Source organism: Apus apus, chromosome 25, assembly GCF_020740795.1.
Source record: "Apus apus isolate bApuApu2 chromosome 25, bApuApu2.pri.cur, whole genome shotgun sequence".
Taxonomy (NCBI): domain Eukaryota; kingdom Metazoa; phylum Chordata; class Aves; order Apodiformes; family Apodidae; genus Apus; species Apus apus.
The window spans coordinates 1,917,071-1,941,191 of record NC_067306.1 but is presented as its reverse complement, the minus strand read 5'-3'; the positions used below and the strand labels follow the sequence as shown (position 1 = coordinate 1,941,191).

At 66.5% G+C, this 24,121-nt stretch overlaps 3 protein-coding genes across 6 annotated transcripts; 2 read left to right on the top strand and 1 right to left on the bottom strand.

The window, feature by feature from the left end:
* The first annotated feature begins 773 nt into the window (after positions 1-773).
* On the top strand, positions 774-3,193 carry MRPL10 (mitochondrial ribosomal protein L10). Its single transcript, XM_051640458.1, has 5 exons — positions 774-843; positions 1,157-1,326; positions 2,134-2,298; positions 2,622-2,766; positions 2,930-3,193. The coding sequence occupies exons 1-5, from the start codon at positions 810-812 to the stop codon at positions 3,178-3,180; spliced, it is 765 nt and encodes a 254-aa protein (XP_051496418.1). The 5' UTR covers positions 774-809; the 3' UTR covers positions 3,181-3,193.
* Positions 3,194-3,947: 754 nt separating this feature from the next.
* On the top strand, positions 3,948-12,038 carry OSBPL7 (oxysterol binding protein like 7). 4 transcript variants are annotated; one of them, XM_051640320.1, is made up of 23 exons: positions 3,948-4,009; positions 5,280-5,481; positions 5,697-5,822; positions 5,965-6,018; positions 6,144-6,257; positions 6,356-6,475; positions 6,569-6,689; positions 6,777-6,880; positions 6,998-7,090; positions 7,184-7,313; positions 7,405-7,520; positions 7,753-7,833; positions 7,921-8,052; positions 8,618-8,708; positions 8,789-9,060; positions 9,576-9,713; positions 9,790-9,853; positions 9,966-10,044; positions 10,144-10,288; positions 10,693-10,834; positions 10,955-11,081; positions 11,208-11,330; positions 11,438-12,038. In XM_051640320.1, the coding sequence occupies exons 2-23, from the start codon at positions 5,389-5,391 to the stop codon at positions 11,544-11,546; spliced, it is 2,574 nt and encodes an 857-aa protein (XP_051496280.1). In that variant the 5' UTR covers positions 3,948-4,009; positions 5,280-5,388; the 3' UTR covers positions 11,547-12,038. The 4 variants fall into 4 exon arrangements, with proteins under 4 accessions (XP_051496280.1, XP_051496282.1, XP_051496281.1 ...); XM_051640322.1 differs by lacking the exon at positions 3,948-4,009 and adding an exon at positions 5,056-5,202 and having other exon boundaries at positions 11,155-11,330; positions 11,438-11,531; XM_051640321.1 differs by lacking the exon at positions 3,948-4,009 and adding an exon at positions 5,057-5,202 and having other exon boundaries at positions 5,700-5,822.
* A 463-nt stretch (positions 12,039-12,501) lies between these two features.
* Positions 12,502-20,483, bottom strand: TBX21 (T-box transcription factor 21). The gene is made up of 6 exons (XM_051640395.1): positions 20,115-20,483; positions 14,044-14,198; positions 13,832-13,953; positions 13,567-13,725; positions 13,362-13,423; positions 12,502-13,247 (listed from the first exon to the last, which is right to left on the bottom strand). Exons 1-6 carry the CDS (start codon positions 20,315-20,317, stop codon positions 12,614-12,616), a joined length of 1,335 nt encoding a protein of 444 aa, XP_051496355.1. The 5' UTR covers positions 20,318-20,483; the 3' UTR covers positions 12,502-12,613.
* Between the last annotated feature and the right edge of the window lie 3,638 nt (positions 20,484-24,121).

Here is a 24,121-nt window from a genome sequence, read left to right as displayed (position 1 = left end):
TTGGACACCAGCTCGGTGGATCTAGAGGAAAGGGGGTGCTGGGAGTGTCCTCTGTGCCCAGAGACCCCGCCTTGCCAGCCTGGGTGGTGAAGGGGGGCTCGGGGTGGACCCTCACCGGCTCTCTGGGTGTGGGGGCTCCACCAGCTGGGGCAGGTTCCCCCTGACAAGGAGGCTGTTGCTGAAGGTCACCTCAGGGGGCTTCTGCTCTCTGCCTGTGGGAAATTCAGAGTGATGGGGCCCGGGACATGGGGTCCAGCCCCCCGAGCCCCCCAGGGTGACCCATCGGCGAGCTCACAATGGCTCACTCACCCCCCGGCGGGGTCTCCTTCTGCCCAGCCATGACTGGGAAGTGGCCTGGGTCCTTGTTCCTCTCTTGGGCCTTTGGGTGGGCGTGTTGGAAGGGCTGGGCTGACCCTGCTGCTCTCTGCAGAGGGAATTCCTTCGGGACAATGGGGGGGAGAAACCTGTGGTCTGAGGGGTGTGCAGGGCACCGGGCTGCTGAGCTGGGAGGGGCCAGCGCTGGGACCCCCAGATGGGGCAGAGGGATCCCAGGGCCTGGAGGGATCATGGGGGTGTGGATCACCGGTAGGGGGGGGGGGCACAGAGACCCCCGTGCCGAGGCTGGGGAGGGTCGCCGGGACCAGAGCCCCCCGGTTTGCGGCCAACCCGGCCCCGCAGGCCTCCGCGTGCCGGTTGCTAGGAGACGGGCGACGCCGGAAGAGGGCGGGGCGGGGGTGCGCGCGTCCCCTCCGCGCATGCGCGCGGCAGGCTCCCCCCGCGTGCCCAGCAGGCTGCGCGCTCCCGCGGAGATGGCGGCGCCGAGCGGCGGGACCTGGCGGCGGGGTGAGGGGATCGGCCCGGGCCCCTCGGCGGGGCCGGGGCACGGCGGGGGTAGCGCTGCTGGGCGGCAGAGGGGCTGTCCTCACCCGGGGCCTGCTCCCCTCCCGGTGCCCGCGGGGTTGCTCCTGTCCCGGGCCCTTAAGACTCCTTTCCCTCCCGCTCCCCCGGTGCCTGCTCCCCCTCCCCCGGTGTCTGCTCCGCCGGTGCCCTTGGCTCTGCCCCTCTCTCTCTTCCCCCGAGCTGTCCCGGGTCCCGCTCCTCTCCCGCTGCCCCGGGGCCGGCGCTGAGCGCTGTCCCGCTGTCCCGCTCTCCCCAGCCTGGCTGCCCGCCCTGCACTTGGTCCGTCGCGGCTCCAAAGCGGTCACCCGGCACTGGAAAGCCATGCACTTCCAGCGCCAGAAGCTGATGGCTGTCACCGAGTACGTGCCCCCCCGCCCGGCCGTCCCGCCGCGCTGCCTGCCCCGCCAGAAGGGACCGGCCCAGGAGGTGATGACCGGGCCGCTCCGGGGGGGGGGCGGGGAGACCGGGGGCTTCTCACACCCCGGCTCGGGAGAGCTGGTTCTCCTCCTTTGCTCGGCTCTCGTCAGACCCCACCTGGAGAACCGTGTCCGGGGCCCCCGACACAAGGACATGGAGCTCCTGGGGAGAGTCCAGAGGAGATACTGGGAGGGCTGGAGCAGCTCTGCTCTGGAGCCAGGCTGGGAGAGTTGGGGTGTTCAGCCTGGAGAAGAGAAGGCTCCAGGGAGACCTTAGAGCAGCTTCCAGTGCCTGAAGGGGCTCCAGGAAAGCTGGGGAGGGGCTTGGGACGAGGGCAGGGAGGGATGGGATGAGCGGGATGGATGAAAACTGGAAGAGGGAGATTGAGGTGAGACATGAGGAGGAAATTCTTTGGTGTGAGGGGGGTGAGAGCCTGGCCCAGGTTGCCCAGGGAAGCTGTGGCTGCCCCATCCCTGGCAGTGTTGAAGGGCAGGTTGGATGGGGCTTGGAGCAGCCTGGGCTGGTGGGAGGTGTCCCTGCCCATGCAGGGGGGTTGGATCCTGATGATCTTGAAGGTCCCTTCCCACCCAAACCATCCCGTGCTTCCAAGATCTACACAGACTCCTCAGCTCCCCACAAACCCCTGGGAAACCCTGCCTGGGCTGAGCCCGCTTTGGACAGGAGCTTCCCAGGCTGCTCGTGCCCCTTTTCCTCTTGTTGTCTGTGGCTGGGAGATGCTCTAGCTGGTTACCCGAGAGCCATCTGAGTCCTGCTGGGGGACCACCGGTCACCCCAGTGCCCCGTGGCTCCCTCCAGGACGACGGGTACGCGCGGGTCCTGCGGCGGCAGGCGGAGCAGGTGTTCCGGGAGCACCGGCTGGTCGCCGTCTGCCAGTACAACTCCATGCCTGGGGAGGACGTGGTGCTGATGAGGCATTACCTCCGGAAGCACAACATTGAGGTCAAGTTCATCCTGAACGAGGTAGGGGCAGAGTTGCCGGGGCCTCACCCTGGGGTTGGGAAAGGTGAAGGAGCAGTGGGATGACCCAGGGCCTCATCCTGTGGTTGGGAAGGATGGAGGAGCAGTGGGATGACCCAGGGGTTCATCCCAGGGTTGGGAAGGATGGAGGAGCAGTGGGATGACCCAGGGGCTCATCCCATGGTGGGGGAAGGTGGAGGAGCAGTGGGGTGACCCAGGGGCTCATCCCAGGGTTGGGAAAAGCAGAGGAGCAGTGGGATGACTGCAGGGCGCCCACCAGAAGGAAAAGCTGCATTTTGGAGCTGTCTTCCCCCACATCTCCCCAGATCATCAGACCCTTCCTGTCCCAGTCCAAGTACAAGAACCTGCTCCCTCTCTTTGTGGGGCGGAATATCCTGCTGGTGAGCCAGGACACCAAGGTGAAGGAGATGCTGCGGGTGCTGAAGGGAGTGCCCCAGATCAACCTCCTGGGTGAGAACCTTCCCCACAGCCCTGCCTGCTCCACCAGGCTCCTCTCATCCATCCCCTCATCCAGGGCTGGGGTCAACCCTTCCCTTCTCTGGCTGCAGAGCAGGGAAGGGCTCTGCTTCGGGGCACCCCAAGTCCCATCCTCAGCTCCTCTCCTCTCTCCCAGGTGCCTGCATCGACGACACCATCCTGAGCAGGCAGGGGGTGGAGAACTTTGCCAAGCTGCCCTCCCTGGAGGCTGCCCAGGGCCAGACAGCAGGTGCCCTGGCCCTCCTGCCCTCCCAGACCTCCTCCCTGCTCCAGCGCGGCCCCGCGCACCTCATGGCTCTCCTGGACCAGCACATCCTCCAGCTGCAGGCTGGGCAGACAGAGACACCCCCTGAAACACCCCCTGCCCAGAGCTCAGGGGCTCACTGACCCTGGGGGGGGGGGGGGGTGGGTGGGTTGGGAGTTGGCTGCTTCAGCAGAGAACTGGGGGGGAGGGGGGATCAGTTCGGTGCCAGGTGGGAACTGGAGGTGGGACTGAGGGGGCTCTGGAATGGGGGGGACACGGGGGGCTGTGCTGTAACACTGAGTGACCATTAAAGTGAGTTGTGTGGTGGTGGGAGAGTCTGGAGGCTTTGTCATGGGTCTGGGGGGCAGGGAGGGGATTCCTGCCCCTCGGTGCCTCTCTCTGGGGGGTTTCTGCCCCTCGGTGCCTCTCTTTTGGGGGGCTTCTACCCCTCGATGTCTCTCTTGGGAGGGTTCCTGCCCCTTGACACCCCTTTTTGGGGGGTCGGGGGAGGTTCCTTCCCCTCGGTGCCCTGGGGAGGGGGTGGGCGCTGCTCTGGGGGCAGCGCAGTGTGTGTGGGGGGGTGGATGAGGATAATCCTGGGGGGGGGGAAATAAAGCAAAGCTCGGGGGGATGAGCCTCGGGACCCCCGTGGGGGTGTGCCCGGGGGTCTCCTCGCCCCCGGTGTGCAGAGATGGTGGCTTGAAACTGACCCGGGGAGGGGGGAGCAGCCCGTATGAGACCCCCCCTCAGTACGCAGGAGAAGCGGTCCCTCCAGCGGGGCCATCCCGGGGGCCGGGTAGGTCCTGCTGGGCACGGGACGAGGATGTCCCCGTTCTCCGGTCCTCCACGGTGAAGGGGGCAGAACCGAGCGGCTCTCTCCCGGTGCCTCCGCCTCCTCTTTCCGTGTTCCGGTTCCTGCAGCCGCCGGGCAGGATGCGACCGGCCCCTGCTGCCCGCCCGTCGGTAGCCCAGGTGAGCACCGGGGACCCCCACCTGGGGGGGTGGTCTAGCCCCGTGTTCCCCCTGCCAGGACCCCGGCGACCCCCGCCCGGTGCCTCCTCCCGTGGGGCAAAGCTCCCCCCCCGTCGGGGGAACATGGGGATGAGCTTTGCCCCACGGGAGGGAGCACCGGGCCGGGCTTTCCCGGGGGGTCGTACATTGCCCGTAGCGGGCAGGGGCTTCCCCCCCATCCCTGGTGGGGGCTGAAGGCAGTGAAGGGGTCTGGAGACCCCCGAGGGGGTGGCACCGGGTAGGGGGGAGCTGCGGGCTGCGGTGACCGGTGCCGTCGTGAGGTTTATCCCGGGATCCTACAGCAGCGGCCGGGATTCCTGGGGACAACCTGGCGAGGGGGGTGGCGAGTGGGGAGGAGCTTCCCCGTGCCTCAGTTTCCCCATCCTTCCGTGTCCCTCCGTGTCACTGTGCCTCAGTTTCCCCATCCTTCAGTGTCTCTCCGTCCCTCAGTGTCGCTGTCCCTCGTGTTTCCTATCCCTCTGTCCCAGTCCCTCAATGTCCTTGTGCCTCAGTTTCCCTATCACTCAGTGCCCCTCAGCATCCCCGTCCCTCCGTGTCACTGTGCCTCAGTTTCCCCATCCCTGAGCGTCTCCATCCCTCAGTGTCCCTGCTCCTCATGTTTCCTATCCCTCAGTGTCCCAGTCCCTCAATGTCCCCGTGCTTCTGTCTCCCCATGCCTCAGTGTCCCCACCCCCTCAGTGTCCCTGTGCCTGTCTCCCCATCCCTCCCTGTCCCCATCCCCTCCACCTCCCCGTGCCTCAGTTTCCCCTTTCCAATCAATAAGGGCAAAGGGAACACTCAGCGGGGAGGGACCGTGGCCAGGTGGATGGGGGTGTTTTTTGAGGGGGTCACGTCCTGGCTGGGGACAGAGCAGAGCTGCTCCTGGTCTGTGTCCCGGGTCGGGCCCCGGGCCGTGCCCGCGGTGCCGACACCCTCTGGCACCGGGTCCAGGGGGCGGGGGATGGGGCGGCGTGGCCGGACTCTGGACCCGCCAGGCGGGCGGTGGAGCCCAGATAAGGCTGGGTGGCTCGAAGGCTCCATCTCCCACAGAAGCTTCTGGGTCCTGCCTGGAGTTACGTGTGAGGGTCCCCGTTCCAGGAGGAGCCCCCCCCCCCACACCCTTCGTTTCCCCCCCACCGAGGGAGGGGATGAGGGTAGGAAAACTGCGGGCAGGGTGAGTTGAGTGATGCCCTCCCTGGGGCTCCCTGATGTGACACCCCCTTCCTTGCAGTGGTTCCCACCCCCCGGGTCGTGACGGCTGAGCTGGGACCCCCAGCCCTACAGGACAGACAGGAGAAGGGGGGGGGGGGGCTTGGTGTGTCCCCCTCTGCTCGCCAGCCATGGGCAGCCACGAGAAGGACCCGTCCTCTCCAAAAAGGGCCCTGTCACGCTCCAACAGCACCGTGTCTTCCAAGCACAGCAGCGTTCAGCAGGTTGGGAGGGGGCTCTGGGCTTTGGTGGGGGGGGGCTCAGCTGGATCCCCCAGGGAGGGGTACCGTGGGGGGCTTCACCCCACTTTAGGAAGGCTGACACAGAGATGCCCTTTGAGGGTATCCAAGTGTCCCTGCCTGGGGACAAGGTGGGGAGCACCCCATCCTCCCCTGCTGCTGAGGGACCCCCCCAGGCTGACCCCCCCCCCCAACCCCAGCAGGGCTCAGAGAGCTGGGAGGTGGTGGAGGAGCCACGTGTGAGGGGCAGCCTGGGCCAGGAGCCGCAGCGGCACGAGGGCTACCTGCTCAAGAAGAGAAAATGGCCCCTGAAGGGCTGGCACAAGGTAACCCCAGCTGGCCCTGCTCATTCCCTGCCTGGCCCTGGGTGTCTTGCTCACTTCTGGGGTGATTTGGGCCCCTGGACAAGGAGGGGGCTGCAGGGACCAGGCTCTGCTCCCCAAAGCAATCGTCCTTCTCTGTCCCCAGAGGTACTTTGTGCTGGAGAATGGCATCCTGAAATACTCCACCACGCACCAGGATGTGAGTGTGGGGCTGGGCTGTGTCCGTGCAGCCTTCCCGAGTGCTCGGGGTGGGGGAGACCCCATAGTCTGCGTGAGGAAGTGGGGGGGGTCTTCCCCCTGACAAGGCTCCCTGGGCTCCCCCAGGTCCTCAAGGGCAAACTGCACGGAGCCATTGACATCCGTCAGTCCGTCATGTCCATCAACAAGAAGGCACAGCGGGTCGACCTGGACACGGAGGAGAACATCTACCACCTCAAGGTGCTGGTGGGGGCTGTAGCCAGGACTGGGGGGCATGGGGGGCTCTGGGTTCCCCTCACCCGGGTTCCCCCCCGCCCCAACTTGCCTGTTTCCCACAGATCAAGTCCCCGGAGCTCTTTGCCAGCTGGGTGAGCAGCCTCTGCTCCCATCACCGGGGGGAGAAGCCTGAGTCCTGCCCCAGGGGGGGTCCCGGGGGGAGGACCCCCACCACCACACAGGTGGGTGGCACCTCGGGGTGGCCACACCGGGCAGAGTCTGGGTGCGGGGCTGCCAACAGCAGCCCTGGCCATGCCCCTTCCCCCCTGCTGCAGGGTCCATGGACACGGATCCTGCCCTCAGGCAGTGCCCCTGCCCTCTCCACCCTTGCCAGCTCCCGGGACAAGGTGGATGCTTGGCTGAAGGACAGCGAGGGGCTGGAGCGCTGCTCGGCCGGTGAGCAGGGTGGGAGGGGATGTGTGGGGAGTGGGGAGGGGATGCTGTGTGTTCCCTCTCCCTGAGTGGGCTCTGTGCCCCTGGCAGAGCTGTCGGAGTGCCAGGCCAAGCTGCAGGAGCTGACAGCCATGCTGCAGAACCTGGAGGCCCTGCACCGCATCCCCTCGGCCCCCCTCATCTCCGGCAGCCAGGTGAGGGGGCTGGTGGTGGGTGGGAGGGCTGAGCATCTCCCAGCCACCTCCCCCCCTCAACCCCATCCCCAGGGAGAGTCCTGACTCCAGCCCCCCCCCCCCCCCTCACCCTCACAGCCCCCACCTGCCACCGAGAGGCCCAAGAAAGGCAGGAGGACCACCAAGATCTGGTGCACCCAGAGCTTTGCCAAGGATGACACCATCGGCAGGGTGAGTGGAGTGGGTGTCGTCCCCCCCCCGAGCACTGCCGGGCAACGGAGCCCCCCAGGGCCCCGCTGATCCCCGTGTGTGTCCCCCCTCAAGGTGGGACGCCTGCACGGCTCCGTCCCCAACCTCTCCCGTTACCTGGAGCCATCCCAGAGCCAGCTGCCCTTCAGCCTCCCCCCGGAGTACGCCCAACTGCAGAGGAGCTTCTGGGTCCTGGCCCAGAAAGGTGGGATGAGCCGGGGGGTGGTCTGAGCCGGGCCGGGGGTCCCAGCAGTGCCGTGCTGCAGCCTGACCGCCCGGCCCGTGCCTCCCGGCAGTGCACGGCTCGCTCAGCAGCGTGGTGACCGCCCTGGTGGCCGAGAGAGCCCGTCTGGAGGAGATGCGGCGGGGGCTGGACCGGCAGCGCTCGGCCCCGGGTCCCGGCAGCGCCGGGGTGAGGGGCTGTGGGGGGGGGGGGGTGGGCGGGCAGGGCTGCCCCCGGGTCCTGCCGAGGCCCGGGGTGGGGGGGTTGTTGCTGCTGGGGGGGGGGGCTGGTGGGTGCAGCGAGTTGGCAGGGTCTCAGCCGGCTGCAGGGTGATCCCCCCCATTCCCTGCCAGCCCCACGCCGGCTGGAGGGGACGGGCCGGGGGTGGGGGGCTCGGCTCAGCCTCCCCCTGCCCCCGCAGCCCGCCCTGCGCCGCTTCCACTCCCTCTCCGTCTCCTCCGACACCACCCTGGATTCCTTCGCCTCGCTGCACCCCGATGAGGTCAGGAGTGGGCCGGGATGGGGTGGGCGGGGACGCGGGGGTCCCGCCAGGGGCGGGGGCTGAGGCGGTGGGCGTCCCTCCCCGCAGCCGGACGCGCTGCCGCCCAAGGCGCGGGAGCAGCAGCTCTCCAACCGCAGCATCGTCTCCCTGGCCGATTCCCACACCGAGTTCTTCGATGCCTGCGAGGTTTTCCTCTCTGCCAGCTCCTCCGAGCACGAGGTGGGGGGCTGGTCTGGGTTTGTGGGGTGGGATTCTGCTGGTGGGGGTGGAGGGTGGTGTCTGCAGACCCTCCTCGCTGTCCCCCAACAGTGGGAACTGTTGCTGTGGGTTCATCTCTCCTTTCTCTCTTCCTCATCCCTTCCCCATTAGCCAGCCCGGGAGATGCCCACCCCAACCCCCATGTCACCCCCGGTCCCCATGTCCCCCCCAGCCCCTACATCCCCCCTGGTCTCCAGGACCCCCTCAGATCCCATGTCGCCCCTGCTCCCTGTGTTGCCCCTGGTCCCCCCAGCCCCCCGCAGCCCCCCCACTTTGGGGGCTCGGGGTCCCCGCAGTCTCTGAGGCCAGCGGGCGGGGGGGGGTTGGCGGGTGCTGCCAGTCCCATCCCCCCCCAACCCTGCTCCCCTTCCTACAGCCTCAGCCATAACCCCCTCCCCATCCTGCCCCTCCAGCCCATCCCTGCTCCCTGGGTCTCATCCCATCCTCCCGGGGTGGTCTCTGCCCGGCACAGCCCCTCCTGCCACCCCCCCACCCCCAGTTTAGTGACCCCCCCGCACCTCCCCAGCCTTCAGACGATGAGTCCTGCATCAGCGAGGCCACCAACAGCGCCTGCGAGGACGCGGCTGAGCCGGGGGGGCCGGGCCGCCCCCCGACAGGTACAGGGAGGAGGGGATAGCGGTGGGAGGGACGTGGGGGCGGGGGTCGTCTCTGATCCTCCCACTTTGGTGCCCGGCAGGAGCAGAGGCTCCAGGGCTGCCGATGGAGCCGGTGGAGCTGCCGGGGCCGGACCCGCAGCGGCGGAGCTGCCTGCCCGCCCCCCCCGCCCCCCCCGGGGATGTCAGCCTGTGGGGGCTTCTGCGGAGCAGCGTGGGCAAGGACCTGTCCCGGGTGGCTCTGCCCGTGCAGCTCAACGAGCCCCTCAACACGCTGCAGCGGCTCTGCGAGGAGCTGGAGTACAGCGGGCTGCTGGACAGGGCCAGCCGTGCCCGGGACCCCCGGCAGCGCCTGGTCAGGGGGGGCTGGGTGGCACGGAGGGTAGAGGGGTCAAGGGGGCTCAGGGGACACGAGGGACTTCAGGGGCAGCGGGGTTGAGGGGGTCAATGGGGCAAGGGGGGCTTGGGGGTGAAGGGAGCTCAAGGGACACAAGGGACTTTGGGGGGATGGGGTGCTCTGGGGGATAGGGGGGGGCTTGGGGGCCTTGGTAGACATAGGGGGCTCAGGGTTGAAGGAACTTGAGGGGTTCTGGGGACAAGAGAGCTTGGGGGGGCACAGGGGTTCGGTGCAGGGGGAGCTCAGGGTACAAGGAGGCTCGGGGACAGGAGGGGCATGGGGGACTCAGGGGACATGGTGGATTTTGAGGACACGGGGCGACTTGGGGAATTTGAGGATTTGGGGGGCTTGGGGGGACACAGGGGAGCTGAGGGACATGCAGGGCTCCTGGGACATGTGGGAGCAGGGGGGACACCGGGGGGGATGGGCTGTGTCCCGGGGCGGTGGTGGCAGCGTGGGGGCTGTGCTGACAGGTCTACGTGGCCGCCTTCGCCGTGTCTGCCTACGCCTCCACCTACTACCGGGCGGGCAGCAAACCCTTCAACCCGGTGCTGGGAGAGACCTACGAGTGCGTGCGGCCCGACCGAGGGTTCCGCTTCATCAGCGAGCAGGTGGGCACGAGGGCAGGGCCGGGGGCAGGGGCCGGGGCCAAGAGGAGTACTGGGATCTCCCTCTTCCTCCCTGCAGGTCAGCCACCACCCCCCCATCTCCGCCTGCCACGCTGAGTCTGACAACTTCATCTTCTGGCAAGGTGGGTGCCCAGGAGGGTGTTGAGGTGGGCTAAGGGGGTGTCACCTCCTCCTGTCTCCCCACCCCCCCCCAGTGGGGGTCTCACCTCCTCCTGTCCCTCCCCCTCTCCACAGACATGAGGTGGAAGAACAAATTCTGGGGCAAGTCCCTGGAGATCGTCCCCATGGGCACAGTCAATGTCCAGCTGCCCAGGTGAGACCCCAGCCACCCCTTGGTAGGTGGGTCTTGTCCCCTCCCCCCGTTGTGGTGTGTGTGTGTGTCCCCAGCTGACGGTGTGACCGGTGCCTGCAGGACCGGGGACCACTTCGAGTGGAACAAGGTGACAACGTGTATCCACAACGTCCTCAGCGGCCCCCGCTGGATCGAGCACTACGGGGAGGTGCTGATCCGCAACACCCGGGACACGTCCTATCACTGCAAGGTCACCTTCTGCAAGGTGTGACCTGCCGCCCCCTCCCACCCCCTGCAACCCCCTGTTGCCCCCGGGCACACACCTCCCTGCCCCTTTTGCCCCTTCAGTCCTTGGGCTCCGCCCATCTCGTAGCCCCGCCCCCGGCACCGCCCTACTTTGAATAATTGTTTTCTGGCCCCGCCCCCCTGCATGCTCCTTGCCCCACCCTTTCCCAATATCTCCGCCCCCTCGCTTATGGCCACGCCCCTTCTGGGCCACACCCTTTCCCACTCGCCCCACCCTTTCCCAATGACCCCGCCCTTTCCCTGATGGCCACGCCCCTTTCCCTGATGGCCACGCCTCCTCCCGATGCCCCCACCCTTTCCTGATGCCCCCCCCCTCCCCCCTTTTCCCGCCGGTACCGGCCCCCAGCCCCGCTGTACCCTCAGGCCCGGTACTGGGGCGCGGGGACCAACGAGGTGCAGGGGGTGGTGCTGAGCCGCAGCGGGGCCGTGGTGGAGCGTCTGGCCGGGAAGTGGCACGAGGAGCTGCACCGCGGGGCCGCCGCGGGCCACTGCGTCTGGAGAGCCAGTAAGGACCTCGAGACAGGGGGTGTGGGGGTGGGGGGGGGTACCCCCACCCTGGGGGGGCAGGGAGGAGGTCACCCTGTCCCAGGGGAGGGCTCTCAGCGTTGTGTCGCCCACCCTGCAGCCCCCATGCCCCCCGACCACGAGAGGAACTACGGGTTCACCCAGTTTGCTCTGGAGCTGAACGAGCTGACGCCGGAGCTGCGGAGGGTCCTGCCCTCCACCGACACCCGCCTGCGCCCCGACCAGCGGTGAGCAGCGCCCCGGGGTGGGGACGTGGGGCAAGGGAGGGGGGGTGTGCTGAGGCTGGCCAGCTCGTTACAGCGATGTGTGTGTCTCCTGTGTCGTCCCCCCCCCCCACCTCGTGCCCACCCCAGGTACCTGGAGGAAGGCAACGTGGCAGCAGCCGAGGTGCAGAAGCGACAGATCGAGCAGCTGCAGCGGGACCGGCGCCGGGTCATGGAGGAGAACAACATCACCCACCAGGCTCGCTTCTTCAGGTTTGGGGGGGGGGGGGGGTTTCAGGGGTACAGGGGACACCCCCTCGGGGTGGTTGGGATGGGACCTCAGTTGTGACACCCCACCACCCCCCCCTCCCCATCTCCAGGCGGCTGACGGATGCCAACGGCAAAGAGTCCTGGGTCACCAACAACACCTACTGGAAGCTGCGCCTGGACCCCGGCTTTGCCCACCTGGACAGTGCGGTGCTCTGGTAGCAACGCCCCCCACCCCGTGGGGTGCTGAGACCCCCCCCCACCCCGGGGTGATGAGACCCCTCCTGGGGTGATTCCCACCCCCCCGGGGGGTGCTGAGCACCTTCCCAGCTCATCACAGCAGTGGTGCCCAGTGGAGGGGCTGGTCCTCCCCAGGATTGGGGGTGTAATGATGACCCCCCCCCCGATCTGCTTTGCAAAACAGTGTTTAAGCAAAACTGTGATATAAAATATGGGGTGGGGGGGCCACAGGCAGTGCCACCCCTTGACCTGGGGCAGAGCCTTGGGGACATCTGGGGTACTTGGGAGGGCAGGGGCTGGCAGTGCCCCCCTGCCCTGGTGGTACGGGATGCCTGGGTCCCCTGGCTTATTGCAGGGCAGGGGGGGGAAGGGACAACAGGGGACCCCGAGGTGCCCGCAGGCGGGCAGACCCCTCCTCCCCCCCCCCCCCGACCCCCTCCCCCCACCGGCTGCTCTGATAAAAGGCTACAAAGACTTGGGGTGTGCAGAGCGTTTCCTTCTCTCCAGCACCAGGGCTCAGGATCCCCTCCCAGCCCGGGATGCCTGTGTCCCCACAGCGAGGCGAGGGGGGGGCACGAGTCCCTTAGCCCCCCCCCCCCCCCCGCCCCCCCATGCCTTAGTTTCCCTCCCACACCACAGAGAGCAAAGGAGCCGTGCCCCACAGGGTCCCCTTTATTGCCAGATATGCTGCTGCCCCCCCCCCCCAGGCCCACGCTGGGCACGCAGGGGCTCAATAAATACTTCAGCATTAATCCCTCCCCACCCCCCTTAAAAACCACCAACGCCGAAAAAAATAAAAACCCCCAACACCTTCCCTACCCCCCGCACCCCCTCCCCAACTCCTCCCCTCCCCATTCGCCCCCCACCGGGGTGACACCGGGGGGCTGATTGTCTGGCTGCAGCCCCCCCCCCCCCATCCGCTCAAGTCTTCCCAGGATATGGGCGTTAAATAGGGGGAGGGACACACGCATAGAGGACCGCTTGTATGGCCTTGGGGTGCCCGGGAGGGGGGGGACACACACCTGACACGCCTCCCCCCCGGGCGTGGCTCAGTTGCTGTAGAAGCCGTAGTAGCCACTATCGACCCCCGGGTCCTTCTCGTAGAGGTCCCCGTTCCGGGGGGGGGAGTTTTCGGTGCTGGAGGGGTACGGGGACACCCGTCGCCGTTTACACTCGTAGAGCCCTGAGTCCGAGGAGTCCCCCGATGCCGCGGGGGGGGCCCAGCCCTCCGTCTCTTTCCCCTTCTCCTCCCCCCGGAGTTCCCGGTACCAGCCCAGAGCTCCGGGGTTGCCCTTAGGACCGTATTGCCCGGAGCTCCAGCCCCCTCCCGCCCCGAAGCCCCCCGGCCCCTCGGGGTAGTAGGGCAGGGAGGAGTGGGGGGCGGGAGGCAGGGTGAAGGGCTTCACCCCGTAGGGCACCAACTTGCCCCCCCCGTACCCCGCTTCATAGCCACCATACTCCAGCGTCCCAGCGGCGGGGGGCTGTGGGGGGGTGAAAAACCAGCGCGGGGGTTCTTTGGGGGGCAGCGGACCCCCCCGGTCACCACCGAAGAAGCGCCCGGGGGGCAGCGGGTACTGCTCGGGCAGGAAGGGCTGGAAGCGGGGGGCTGGCAGGAGCTGCTGGCAACCAGGACCCTCCGGGGGGGATGGGGTGAAGCGATCGCCCTCCGAGGCCGTGTACATCCTGGGGGGGGGGGGAGTAAACACACACTGGGGGGGCGGCAGGAGGACACCCTCCTGCCAGCCGGGGTCGGGGGGCGCTGGTGGGAAGGTGGGGGACACACACACACACACTCACGAGTCGAAGTTGTCCCGGAATCCTTTGGCAAAAGGGTTGTGGTCGATCTTCAGCTGGGTGATCTGGGGAGGGGGGTGAGCACAGAGCACCCTGGGAAGATGCTTTTTGGGGGGGGGGATGCTGGGGTTCCTGGGATGCTGAGGGGGGGGCTGTTTGGGGGGATACCCCCATCCTAGGGAGCGGGGGGGGGGGGTCTCGTACTCACGTCGGCGTTCTGGTAGGCGGTGACAGCGATGAACTGGGTCTCAGGGAAGGCGAAGGTGTGAGTGCGTGGGGAGGGGTCCGTGTCCTCGCCCTCCCCCTCCTTCACCTCCGTCACGTGCAGCCGGGGCTGGTACTTGTGCAGCGATTGCAGCACGATCATCTTTGGGGAGAGGGAAAACACAGCCGGAGAGAGGGGGTCGGGGGGGGGGTCAGGCAGGGTCCTGGTCACACCCCCACCCCCCCAGGCACGGTGGCAGAGCCTTTACCTGCCCGACGTTGTTGGCTGCGCCCTTGTTGTTGGTGAGTTTCAGCTTCCCGAAGGAAACCTCCTGCCGCATCCAGTGCGCCCCCGTGTTGGGAGAGTCGGGATGCAGGTACAGCCGGTTCCCTGGGGTGGGGGCAGAAGGGATGGGGGTCACCGGCATGGAGAGGAGGAGAAGGAGGAAGGGAATCGGAGGAGAGGGGGTTGTCACCATACCGGGCATGTTGCCCTCGGCTTTGCCGCACTGGACCCACTTGCCGCCCTGGTAGCGCCAGTGGTGCTGGTCCACCAGGACCACGTCCACGCAGACACTGTAGTGGGCCACGGGGTTGAGCCCCGAGAGGTTGAAGCTGAGGAACGGGAACATGCGCCTGGGGAGGGGACAGAGGCACAGACACAGTCACTCACACACACACACCCCTCCCAGCTCAACCCTTGGCACCTGGGGGTGGCTTGTCTTTGCAGAGCGGTGACGGGGAAACTGAGGCAGCGTGATGAGCACACACACCCCCAACCTCCCAGCTGGGTGCCCGTGAGGAGCTGACTGACCCCAGCAGCTGGGGGATGCTCTAGGGGATGATTCCCCCCCTCCCCGGCATCTTCCTCCCCCTCCCCAAGCACCTTCCGGATGGGAAACCAACACCGCTGCTATTTCGGGCTGGGCGCCAGCCTGTGCCAAGGGCAGGAAGGGGACAGGATGGGACAGGATGGGGGGGACCCTGCGGCCTCAGGGCTGCAGCTGCCACCCCCCCACACACACCTTCCCTTCGTGGGGCTGCACCCCACTGTCCCCTCACACCCCAAATCCCAGCCCTGAGGTGGGAGATCTGATAACCCCTCTCCAAGTTCAATTCCCTCCTTCTCCATCACTGGCTCCAGTAGCCCTAGCTGCCAGCCTGGGTTCTCCTGGTAGCTCCTGGATTCCCCTCCCAGGCTGTCCCACCAGAGACCTGTCAGCTCGTGACATGGGTGGCACTATGCATCAGGGGGTCTGCTGCCCATTCAAACCCTCCAGACAGGGCTGGGGGGCTGAAACAGGGGTGAGGGGCAAAAGAGGGGCTGGGAGCGTGGGCATCTCCGGGGGGCTGGGGCAGGATGGGCCACGGATCTGGCAGGAAACACGGCCCAGGGGGAAGCTGAGAGGGGTGGAAAGGGCAGAGCTGACTCAACGTTGCCTTTGCGAGACAGAGGGGAATAGAAAAAGAAAGAGAAAAAGAAGAAAGAGTAAAAAATAAAAAAAAAGAAAGAAAGAAAAAAAAAGAATAAGAAAAAAAAAAAGAGAGAGCTGCTCTCGTGGCCTGGAGCCCTGCACGTGCTCCCGGGTGGCCTCGAGCATCCCGGGGACACCAGGGGTCTGGCCAAGCCCTCACAGACCCTTCTCCTGTCACTTGTGTATTAAAAGCAGGTGGCCCGTGGGGCTCACAGCCCCTCCGGAGCCAGACGCAGCCGTGAGGGGGGAAGGAGGCTCCTGCCACCCATCAGAGCTGCAGCCACAGCCAAGGGTGGCAGCGAGGGGCTGTGCTGCCCCCGAGCCCCTCCAGGGCTGGGCCTTGTGCTCTGTGTGCCAAAGCCATCGCTGGATCCAACTCCCACCACACCAGTTCCTGCTACACCAGCTCCCATCACACCAGCTCCCATCACACCAGCTCCCATCACACCAGCTCCCACCACACCAGCTCCCACCACACCAGCTCCCACCACACCAGCTCCCATCACACCAGCTCCCACCACACCAGCTCCCATCACACCAGCTCCCACCACACCAGCTCCCACCACACCAGCTCCCACCACACCAGTTCCTGCCACACCAGCTCCCATCACACCAGCTCCCACCACACCAGCTCCCATCACACCAGCTCCCACCACACCAGCTCCCGCCACACCAGCTCCCATCACACCAGCTCCCACCACACCAGCTCCCATCACACCAGCTCCCACCACACCAGCTCCCGCCACACCAGCTCCCATCACACCAGCTCCCACCACACCAGCTCCCATCACACCAGCTCCCACCACACCAGCTCCCGCCACACCAGCTCCCATCACACCAGTTCCTGCCACACCAGCTCCCATCACACCAGCTCCCACCACACCAGCTCCCACCACACCAGCTCCCACCACACCAGCTCCCATCACACCAGCTCCCATCACACCAGCTCCCACCACACCAGCTCCCATCACACCAGTTCCTGCCACACCAGCTCCCATCACACCAGTTCCTGCCACACCAGCTCCCACCACACCATCAATGACCAGCCCCGGGTGTTGCACCAGCCCGGAGCTGCTGCAAGGCTCAGGGAGGAAGAAAGCAGCTTTTCTATGGGTGTTTTTTTTTTTTTTTCTGGGTGTTTTTGGTGGTTTGGGTGCCTTTTGTTTTTTTCTCTGCACCTCGCTGGCTCCGGCAGCGCCGGTTCCCCGGCTCCCCGCGGAGCAGAGCAAGAGCCTCAGGGCTCAACCACCGCCGCGGTACAAACCGCAGGGCTCGGCCGGGGCACGGGAGGGTGGGGGCAAGACCCGAAACCTGCACACCTCGCCTTTATTTTTAAATCCTTCCCCTCCAAGCTCCCTTGGCAGGACTTGGTTCCCCCCGGTTCAGCCCCTGGGGTTTGGGAGGTGCCCTAAGAGGGTGCAGGGTGCCCTGGTCAGGTCATCATACACCTCTCAAGGTGTACCCCAAAAGCTGGGGGCACCCTCGGCATCCCCTTGGGATGTTTGTTTTGGAGCTCTGGAAGGGGCTCCTGGCTCTCAGGCTGCCTTGGGGCTTGTTCTTGCGTGAACCCCTCGACTCAGGGTTTTGGGGAGGACAGGGAGTGTGGCCATGGGGCAGGGGAGCCAGGGGACATCAGGAGTTGGGGACATATCCAGGGGATGTGGGTATTAAGAGGACATTTGGTGACATGGGACCCTGGGGACACTGGGGACATAAGGAGCGGGGACAGGATGAACCGAGGTGGAAGGGAAATCTGGGGGGGCCTGCAAACCTGGGGCAGGAGCACAACCCCACCCCAGCCAGCAGTGCCCCCCCACCTGCACCCTGGCAGTATAGGGGGTGGGGGGTGAGGGGGGCTCTGGTTTCCTGAGCCACCCCCTCTCCTTGTGGCAACCGAGCGGCCACAAGAACCGTAGCTGCGTGGGAGAGGGACCTGCTGGGCTCCACCTGCCCCCACCCCCCCTGCACGGCTGCACAGCATGGTGACATGGCATGGCAGGGTGGCACGGCACAGCAGGGTGGCACGGCATGGCAGGGTGACATGGCCTGGCTACACAGCACAGTGACATGGCAGGGTGACATGGCACGGCATGGTGGCACAGCACAGCTGCCAGCCTGGGCAGACCATCCCCGAGTCCCCCCCAAAAAGAAGGCAAAGCCAGCCTGTGTGTCCCCTCACACGCACACCCACCCCCAGAGACCCCCAAACCAAAGCCACCCCTCGTGTCCCCCAAATGCAAACCCTTGTGTCCCCAAAGATGTCCCCTGCATCTCCCCCAAAGGCGACGCCAGCTCCTGTGTCCCCCAAGTGCAGAGCCATCCCCAGCATCTTCTCCAAAGGCAGTGCCACCCCTTGAGTCCCCAAATGCAAAGACAGTCCCTGCCCCCCCAAAAGCAGCACCAAGTCCCCCCTGAAAGGCAAAGCCAGCCCCAGTTCCACAGCTGAACCCCATGGCAGGAATTCCCCAGGCCCCTCGGCCGGGGTGAAGGTGACTCCTGGGGGGTTTCCACAGAAATCCTGCCCTGGCTGAGCCCAAGAGCCATGGGGGGGGCCAAGGAGAGATGGGGTCCAGGTGGGAAACTGGCAGGGAATTGGTGGGATGGCACAGGATGAGGTGGGACAATATGGGGTGGCATGGAATGGCACCGGGACATAATGTGGCAGCACGGGGTGGCATTATCAGAGCCAGGCAGAAGGGCAGGACTGGGCAGGGAAGGTGCCAGCTGGGGGTAAATCCCAGCCCCTGACCCAGCTGGCCCCAATGCCACCATCTCCCACCAACCTCAGCTCCTCTCCATGGGGATGCAGGGATGTGCACCCCAGGGACACCAGCATTAAGGGACCAGCATAGCCCACCTGGAGACAAGGGGACAGGATGTGTCCCCTGCCCTGCCCCAAGCCCCCAGCCCAGCAGTGCCTGCTCTGGGGCACAGGTCCCCCCTCGAGCCCCCACTCTGGGGTTTTCCTGTCTGCAGCCCGGCCCTGCACACAGATTTTTGCAAAAGCAGCTCAGGGTTGGGGGAAACGGATGTTCTGTGGCTCCGAGTTTGACATCTCCCCAGGCTGGGTTTGCTCTGAGCCCCCTCAGCACTGAACACATCCCCCCCTCACAACAGCCCCTCCCTAGAGCTGCCGGGGGGGGGGGTGGAGCTGGAAAAAGAGCCCCCACAATCACCCAGCTTCAGACTGGGAGCTGGTGGCAGAGCCGGGCCTTGGGCAGAGAGAGGTTTCGGGGGGGGGCGGGGGGGTCACCCCAGTTTCCAGACCCTCAGCCCCAGATCCTGAGCCACCCTGATGCAGCGGGGATGGGCACAGCCCCAGCACCTGCCACGAGGGCTGGGGAAGGAGAGGAGGGAAGCAACAGGGCGAATTTCAGCAGGTTCCTGAGGGGTCTGAAGAGCAAAAAGAAAACAACCAACAACAACAAAAAGATTTTGGGGGTCCCCACGCCTCTGCCACCCCCTTGGCTGATGTAGGGGACACGTCACCCCATCTGTAATGGTGCTCAGTGCCCCTGAGCCTGGCAGGGGGGAGTGGGCCTGGGAATGACCGTGGCAAACTAAGTGGCCTTAACGTGTTCAGATTTCCACCACGTTCAGCAGGTCGGTCTCAGCATCAAAGTGACACCGTCTGTCTCAGCCAAGGGAAGGGGACAGGCCACCAAGCATGGCCACAGGCAGCCCCCATACCCAGCAGAAGGAGACCCCCTGGGCAGGGAAAGGAGGGAGCAGGGGGGGGGTCTCTGCCAGCTGCCCTGTTCCTGCCCTTGCTATGGATTTTTGGGAGCTACAGCATAGTCCCTGAGCCTGATCCAGAGGAGGCTGAGCCCCATGCTCAGATCCACCGCGCTCAAATTCCCCAGTACCCCAGCACGATCCTACTGAGACCTCCCAGACTCCATCTGGGGGCCTGGATCTTCCATCCCATCCCCATCACCCCAGAGAGGGGCTGAAGGGGGCTCAGCGTGGGCACCAGCACTTCATGCTCCCCTTGCTCTGAGTTGGGGCAACTCCACATCCCCCCAGGGCCCATTTCACACCTCCAGATCCTGCAAGAGAGGTGCTGGAAAGGAGGGATGTGGGAGTGGGTGCACTTTAGCCCCCCAACATATCCCCCAGCCCCAGGGACCCTCAGCTTGTGCACACCCCAGCTCAGAGGGGACAGAAGGAGCCCGGCCACCATGTCACCAACACCGAAATGCTCCCCCTCTTCCTGGGCACACATGGAGCACACGGACACTGCCAGCCCCACAGAGCAGGGTGGGGGGGTTTCCATCCCAGAGGGAGGACGGCAAGTAGAGGGGGTGTCACCCACACCCCCCCCTCCCCGTGCTTGTGGGTGGCTGGGGACAGCGGGGACCCCCTCACTACTTGTTGCAGCACTGAGCTCTGGATCTGGCTCATGGGTTGAGGCTGGAAAACTGCTGCCTTCAGTCCCCCCAGCACCATCCCCATGAGCTGCCTGGCAGAACAAACCCTGCTCAGACCCCTCAAGCCTCCCTGACACAGGTGGGGACACTCCCAGACCCCATTCTCCTTCCAACAAGTTTCAACTACTCTAGAAAACAAGACAGGAGGGGGTGGGGAAGAGGATGCCGGTCCTCTTCACTCCCCCACTTTTTTTCCTCTGCCCACACAGAGAGACTTCACCCCCAAGCCCACAGGGATGGAGGGGCCCTCTTGCACACCCCCCACCAATTTCGCGTGGGTTGATGGGGACCCCCAGGCTCATTAACACTTTCCACACCCCCTCCTTTTGGGGAGATGAGGCAGGAACCACCAGCCCCTCACCGTGCCACTCACCCCACCGCCCCCCGCAGCCTGTCCTGCACCCCGGCTGCCCACCCCAGCATTCCCAGTGCCCCTCCCCTGTCTGTACCCCTGCCCCCCAAAACCTTCTCCCTCCTGCACGGGTCCCGGTGCTGCTGCCAGTCTCTGTCTCGGTGCCCCCCCAGACTTCCACACTCCCGTGCAGATCCCGGTGCAGCTGCTGGTCTCTCTCCCGCTTTGCCACGCGTTTCCCTCCCCAGGTACCCCCACCCCCCCGGTGCCCTCTCCCCCGTTCCCCAAGGCTCACCTGCCCTGCTTGGTGATGATCATCTCGGTCTGGTGCTTGTGGAACTTGGCCCAGAGCGGGTAGTTGTTGAGCATCACCTGCACCTTACCGGCCGCCCGGTAACCGGGCAGGGCACAGAGCGGCCCGGTACGGGGGCACAGCGTGGCGGCCCCGGGGGAGTAAACCCCCTCGGCACCCGCGTACAGCTCCGCGTAACCCTCCATCGCGTAACTCTCCACCGGGGCGGCGGCAGGAGGCGGCGGTGCCCGGTAAGACGGGCACGGTCCCAGGAAGCGGCCGCCGAAACCACTGGGAGCACCGTAAGGCAGCGGAGGGGTTCCCGGCTCCGGTTCTCCCCCATCCCCGTAGTAGGAGGTGGCGAGGGGGGGGTCGCGGGGTCCCGGCGGCTCCTTGGCGAAGCTGGGGGTGCCGCTGAGCATGGGGACGGCGGGGCGGGGGGCTCCGGGGCCCGGCTCCAGCGCGCCCATGGACGGGCGGGGGGCACCGGCCCCGCTCAGCCGCTCATGGGGGTCCCGCCGGCGGCCCCGGGACCCGGAGCCGGGCGCGTTTTAGCGGTGCCCACCTCGCCGGGCTCCTGCCGCCCCCTCCATGTCCGGTAGCCCCGGGGGGGGGGGGGGCGGCGAGCCGGGACAGCCCGAAGAAAGCCAAGGGGGAGGGGAGGAAAAACCCAACACCCCTCCCCCCCGCAAAAAAAAAAAAAAAAAACCTGAAACACTCGGAAAGCCCCCAAAAGTGCCGTCGGGGCGCGGGGGGGAAGGTCCGCGACGCGGAGGAAGGAGACGTGCCCTGCCCCGCCGCTGCCGGTGCCGATGCCCTCACGCTTCACCTGCCCATCCCCGTAGCCCCGCGCCTCTTATCCAAAGAAGCGGCTCCCATCGGGAGCTCCGCCCCTCCTCAAGCCCCCCCCCCGGGTGGAGACAGCCCCCATCGGGGCGGGGGGAGTGGGCACGGGGCGGGCCTGGGGCGGGGAGCGGGACGCGTGGGGAGCGGGACACGCGGGAAGGGATGGGGGACACGGGGGGGACACGTGGGGGCAGGGGGCACTGGGGAAGTGGGGAGGTGGGAGGGGACGGAGGGGGCGCGGGAGGAGTGGGGGCAGTGGGACACTGAGAGGGGTGGGGACACAGGAGGGGACAAGGACGCTGAGGGGGACAGGCAGGGACAGAGTGTGGAGTGAACAGGGGACAGTGCGGGGGCCACTCTCCTGGGGCTTTGGGGTGACACAGGGCACTGGGGGGCAGTTAACACTGTCTCCCCTCCTCCCAGAACCCTTAATTAATCCATTAATTAGCCCGTTTGCCAAGGAGGGTCAAGCCCTGCCTGGGCCCTGTGCGAGGGTCCTTCCCCCCACCCCCGCAGCAGCCCCCAACCTCTGCGTGACGATATTTTGGGGTCCCCCCTCACGCCCCCCCAGGTGTCAGGGCAGACACGGGAGGTGACTCAGGCCGGCGAGTGGGACAAGGTGACCGGGGTCTTGTCCCCTTCTCTGCCTCCTTCCCCCTCTGCGAGGGTTGGGGTGCTCCGAGCTCCCTGGGGAGCGGTGCCCTCCTCCCTGCCCCCCCTCCGTGCCCACCCCGAGGCCAGGCCTTCCCAACACCTGCCCTTGACCCCTCTATGCCAGGGGAAGTCCCCGTGTCCCCTGGAGCCATCACGAAGGCATTTTGCTCCGGGAGGGGCGGCTGCTTCCCTTGGCAGCTCCCCAGCTCGGCGCCCGTCAATACTTTCCATTCCCAGTGGGGCAGCGCCGTGGTGGGGGGGGGGGGACAGGGCGGGTGCCACCCCCCTCCCGTCACTCCCACACCTCACGAAAGGACGAGTGACGCTGCCACCGGCCCTCCTGTCCCCACCCTGGGGGCAGGGATGTCCCCATCCCCACCTCCTCACGCCTGTGGGACCCCTCTTGGGGCTGGGGGTGTGAGTGGGGAGATAAGGGGAGATAAGGGGCACGTGTGGGTCTCTACCAAACCCACATCTAAATCCCCTGGGATCTGAGGCTCCGGTGATGCTGGGGGGGGGGGGGGAGGGGGGGGGGGGCGGGGCGGGGCAGCAGGGGTGTATGGGGACGGGAATGGGGACAGGGATGAAGGTGGGGTCAAGGACTGGGACAGGGATAGGGATGGGGACAGGGATGGGGACAGATGTGCTTCCCCCAAAGAGGGGTCTGGCTGTGGGGCAGGAGGAAATGGGGAGTGAAGGATGCGCGGGGTGGGGGGCTCACTGGGCCGCGGGGGGAGGAGGGACGGGACCCCCACGACCCCAGGGTGAGTCACCTCCGGCTGGGGCGGGGGTCTCGCGGGGGTGGGGGGGGTGTTGGTTCAGCAGACACAGCTCAGCAGCCATTCGGGCCGGCTTTTCACCGGCCTCGTTGTTCAGGGGGGTCCCGGGCTTCAATCTCTATGGAAAGCCCCCCCCTTCTGCCTTTCCGGCTCCCTGCCAGCTCCTCTGGGCTCCTAATCCCCTGGGAATTAGGGGGGGGGGGGGGGGGGGGGGGGTGGGCAGAGGGCTGATGTTGGGGCATGTGGCAGTAAGGGGCAAGGGGTGTGTTTTGCTGCTGGGGGAAGCTTCCCCCCACCCCCTCACTCTGGCCTGTGTGCACACACACACGTGCACACACATCACACACATGTGCACCCCCCGACCCCCCCCCCCGACCCCCCCGCGGCACAGCCGCTGCCCGCTGTGTGTGGCATCTGTGTCCAGAGCATGGCAGCTGCCCCCCCGCCCCCTCCCCTGCCTCCCCAGGCTGCCAGGGCACAGCCACCCCCTCCCCACCCATCAGGCAGGAATCCCCCCCGCCGAGATCCCGAGTGAGAAAAAGAAGGAAAACAAGGACATTTCCAGAAACTGTTTCTAGGAGGAAAAATAGAGGCCGGAGGGGGGGTTATAGATGGGGAAGGGGGGGGACAGCGACTTATTAACGGGGGGGGGGGGGGAAGCAAGTGCTGCTGCACATGTGCTCCCTGACGTCACGAGGTGCTAATTCATTCCTGTTTTACCATCGCCGGGGAGGAGAAATTCACAGGCACAACCCCCCGCTGCGACATCAGCCTTGGTGGCTGCCACGATGGGTGTCGGGCTCACGAGCATCCCCGGGGACCTGCCACCCCCCCCCCTCCCCCCCATTCCACTCTGGGGGTCTTGATCCTGGCCGGTGCCCACAGCTGGGTCTGGGAGGGCGGGGGAAGGAGGGTGGCTCTGTCCCCAGGATGTCACGTCCTTGATTCTTCCCCCCCCCCCTACAGTAAAGTGACACCGGGGACACTGCCCTCCCTGGGAGACACAGCGGGACTCCTGGGGCGACTGTTGTCACAAGTGTCCCTGCTCAAGGAGGACTCACTTGGGGACAGGAGGGCTGGGACCCGTGTCCTGGCTGTCACCTCGAACAGCCTCCAAGGCTGCGGGTGACAAGGATGCTCCAGGGCATCCTCAGCCAGGGGGTCAGGCTGGGTCCCCTCCCACACGGTGTCCCTTGGGATGGGACAGTCTCTGTGGCCGAGGGGCCTGTCCCCAGCCCTGGGTGGCAAGTGACCACCAGGATTTGAAGGCCAAACCTCCTGGCTCCGCAGCAGCAAAGCTGGACAGGCATTGTCACCTGCAGGGCCCTGGGACCTCCTCGGTACCCGAGTCCTGCAGGAAGGGTCCCCTGGGACCTTACTTCAAGCCTGGTGCCTCAGTTTCCCCTCTGCAGGTGGCTGATGCAACACTTTGCACATCTGAGCATCCCTGAGAGCACGGGGCAGGTGCCCAAGAGTGGCAGAGTGTGCCCCGTGTGCCCGGTGTGCCCAGTTCCTCTTGGCCACCTGCCGGGTTTCCAGAGCTTACCCAACCCTGTGGCCTGGGAGGAAGCAGCTCAGGGTGCTCAGGGTGCAGAGTAGGCCCCGTGGGCCAGGGCCTCCCTTGTCACCCCACAGGCCACATCCCTCCCCGAACCAGCCGCAGCCTCCAGCCCGCCCCGGCCCGCTGGGATTTCCTCTCCTGAGAGCCGAGTCCCTGCATCACCCCCTGCC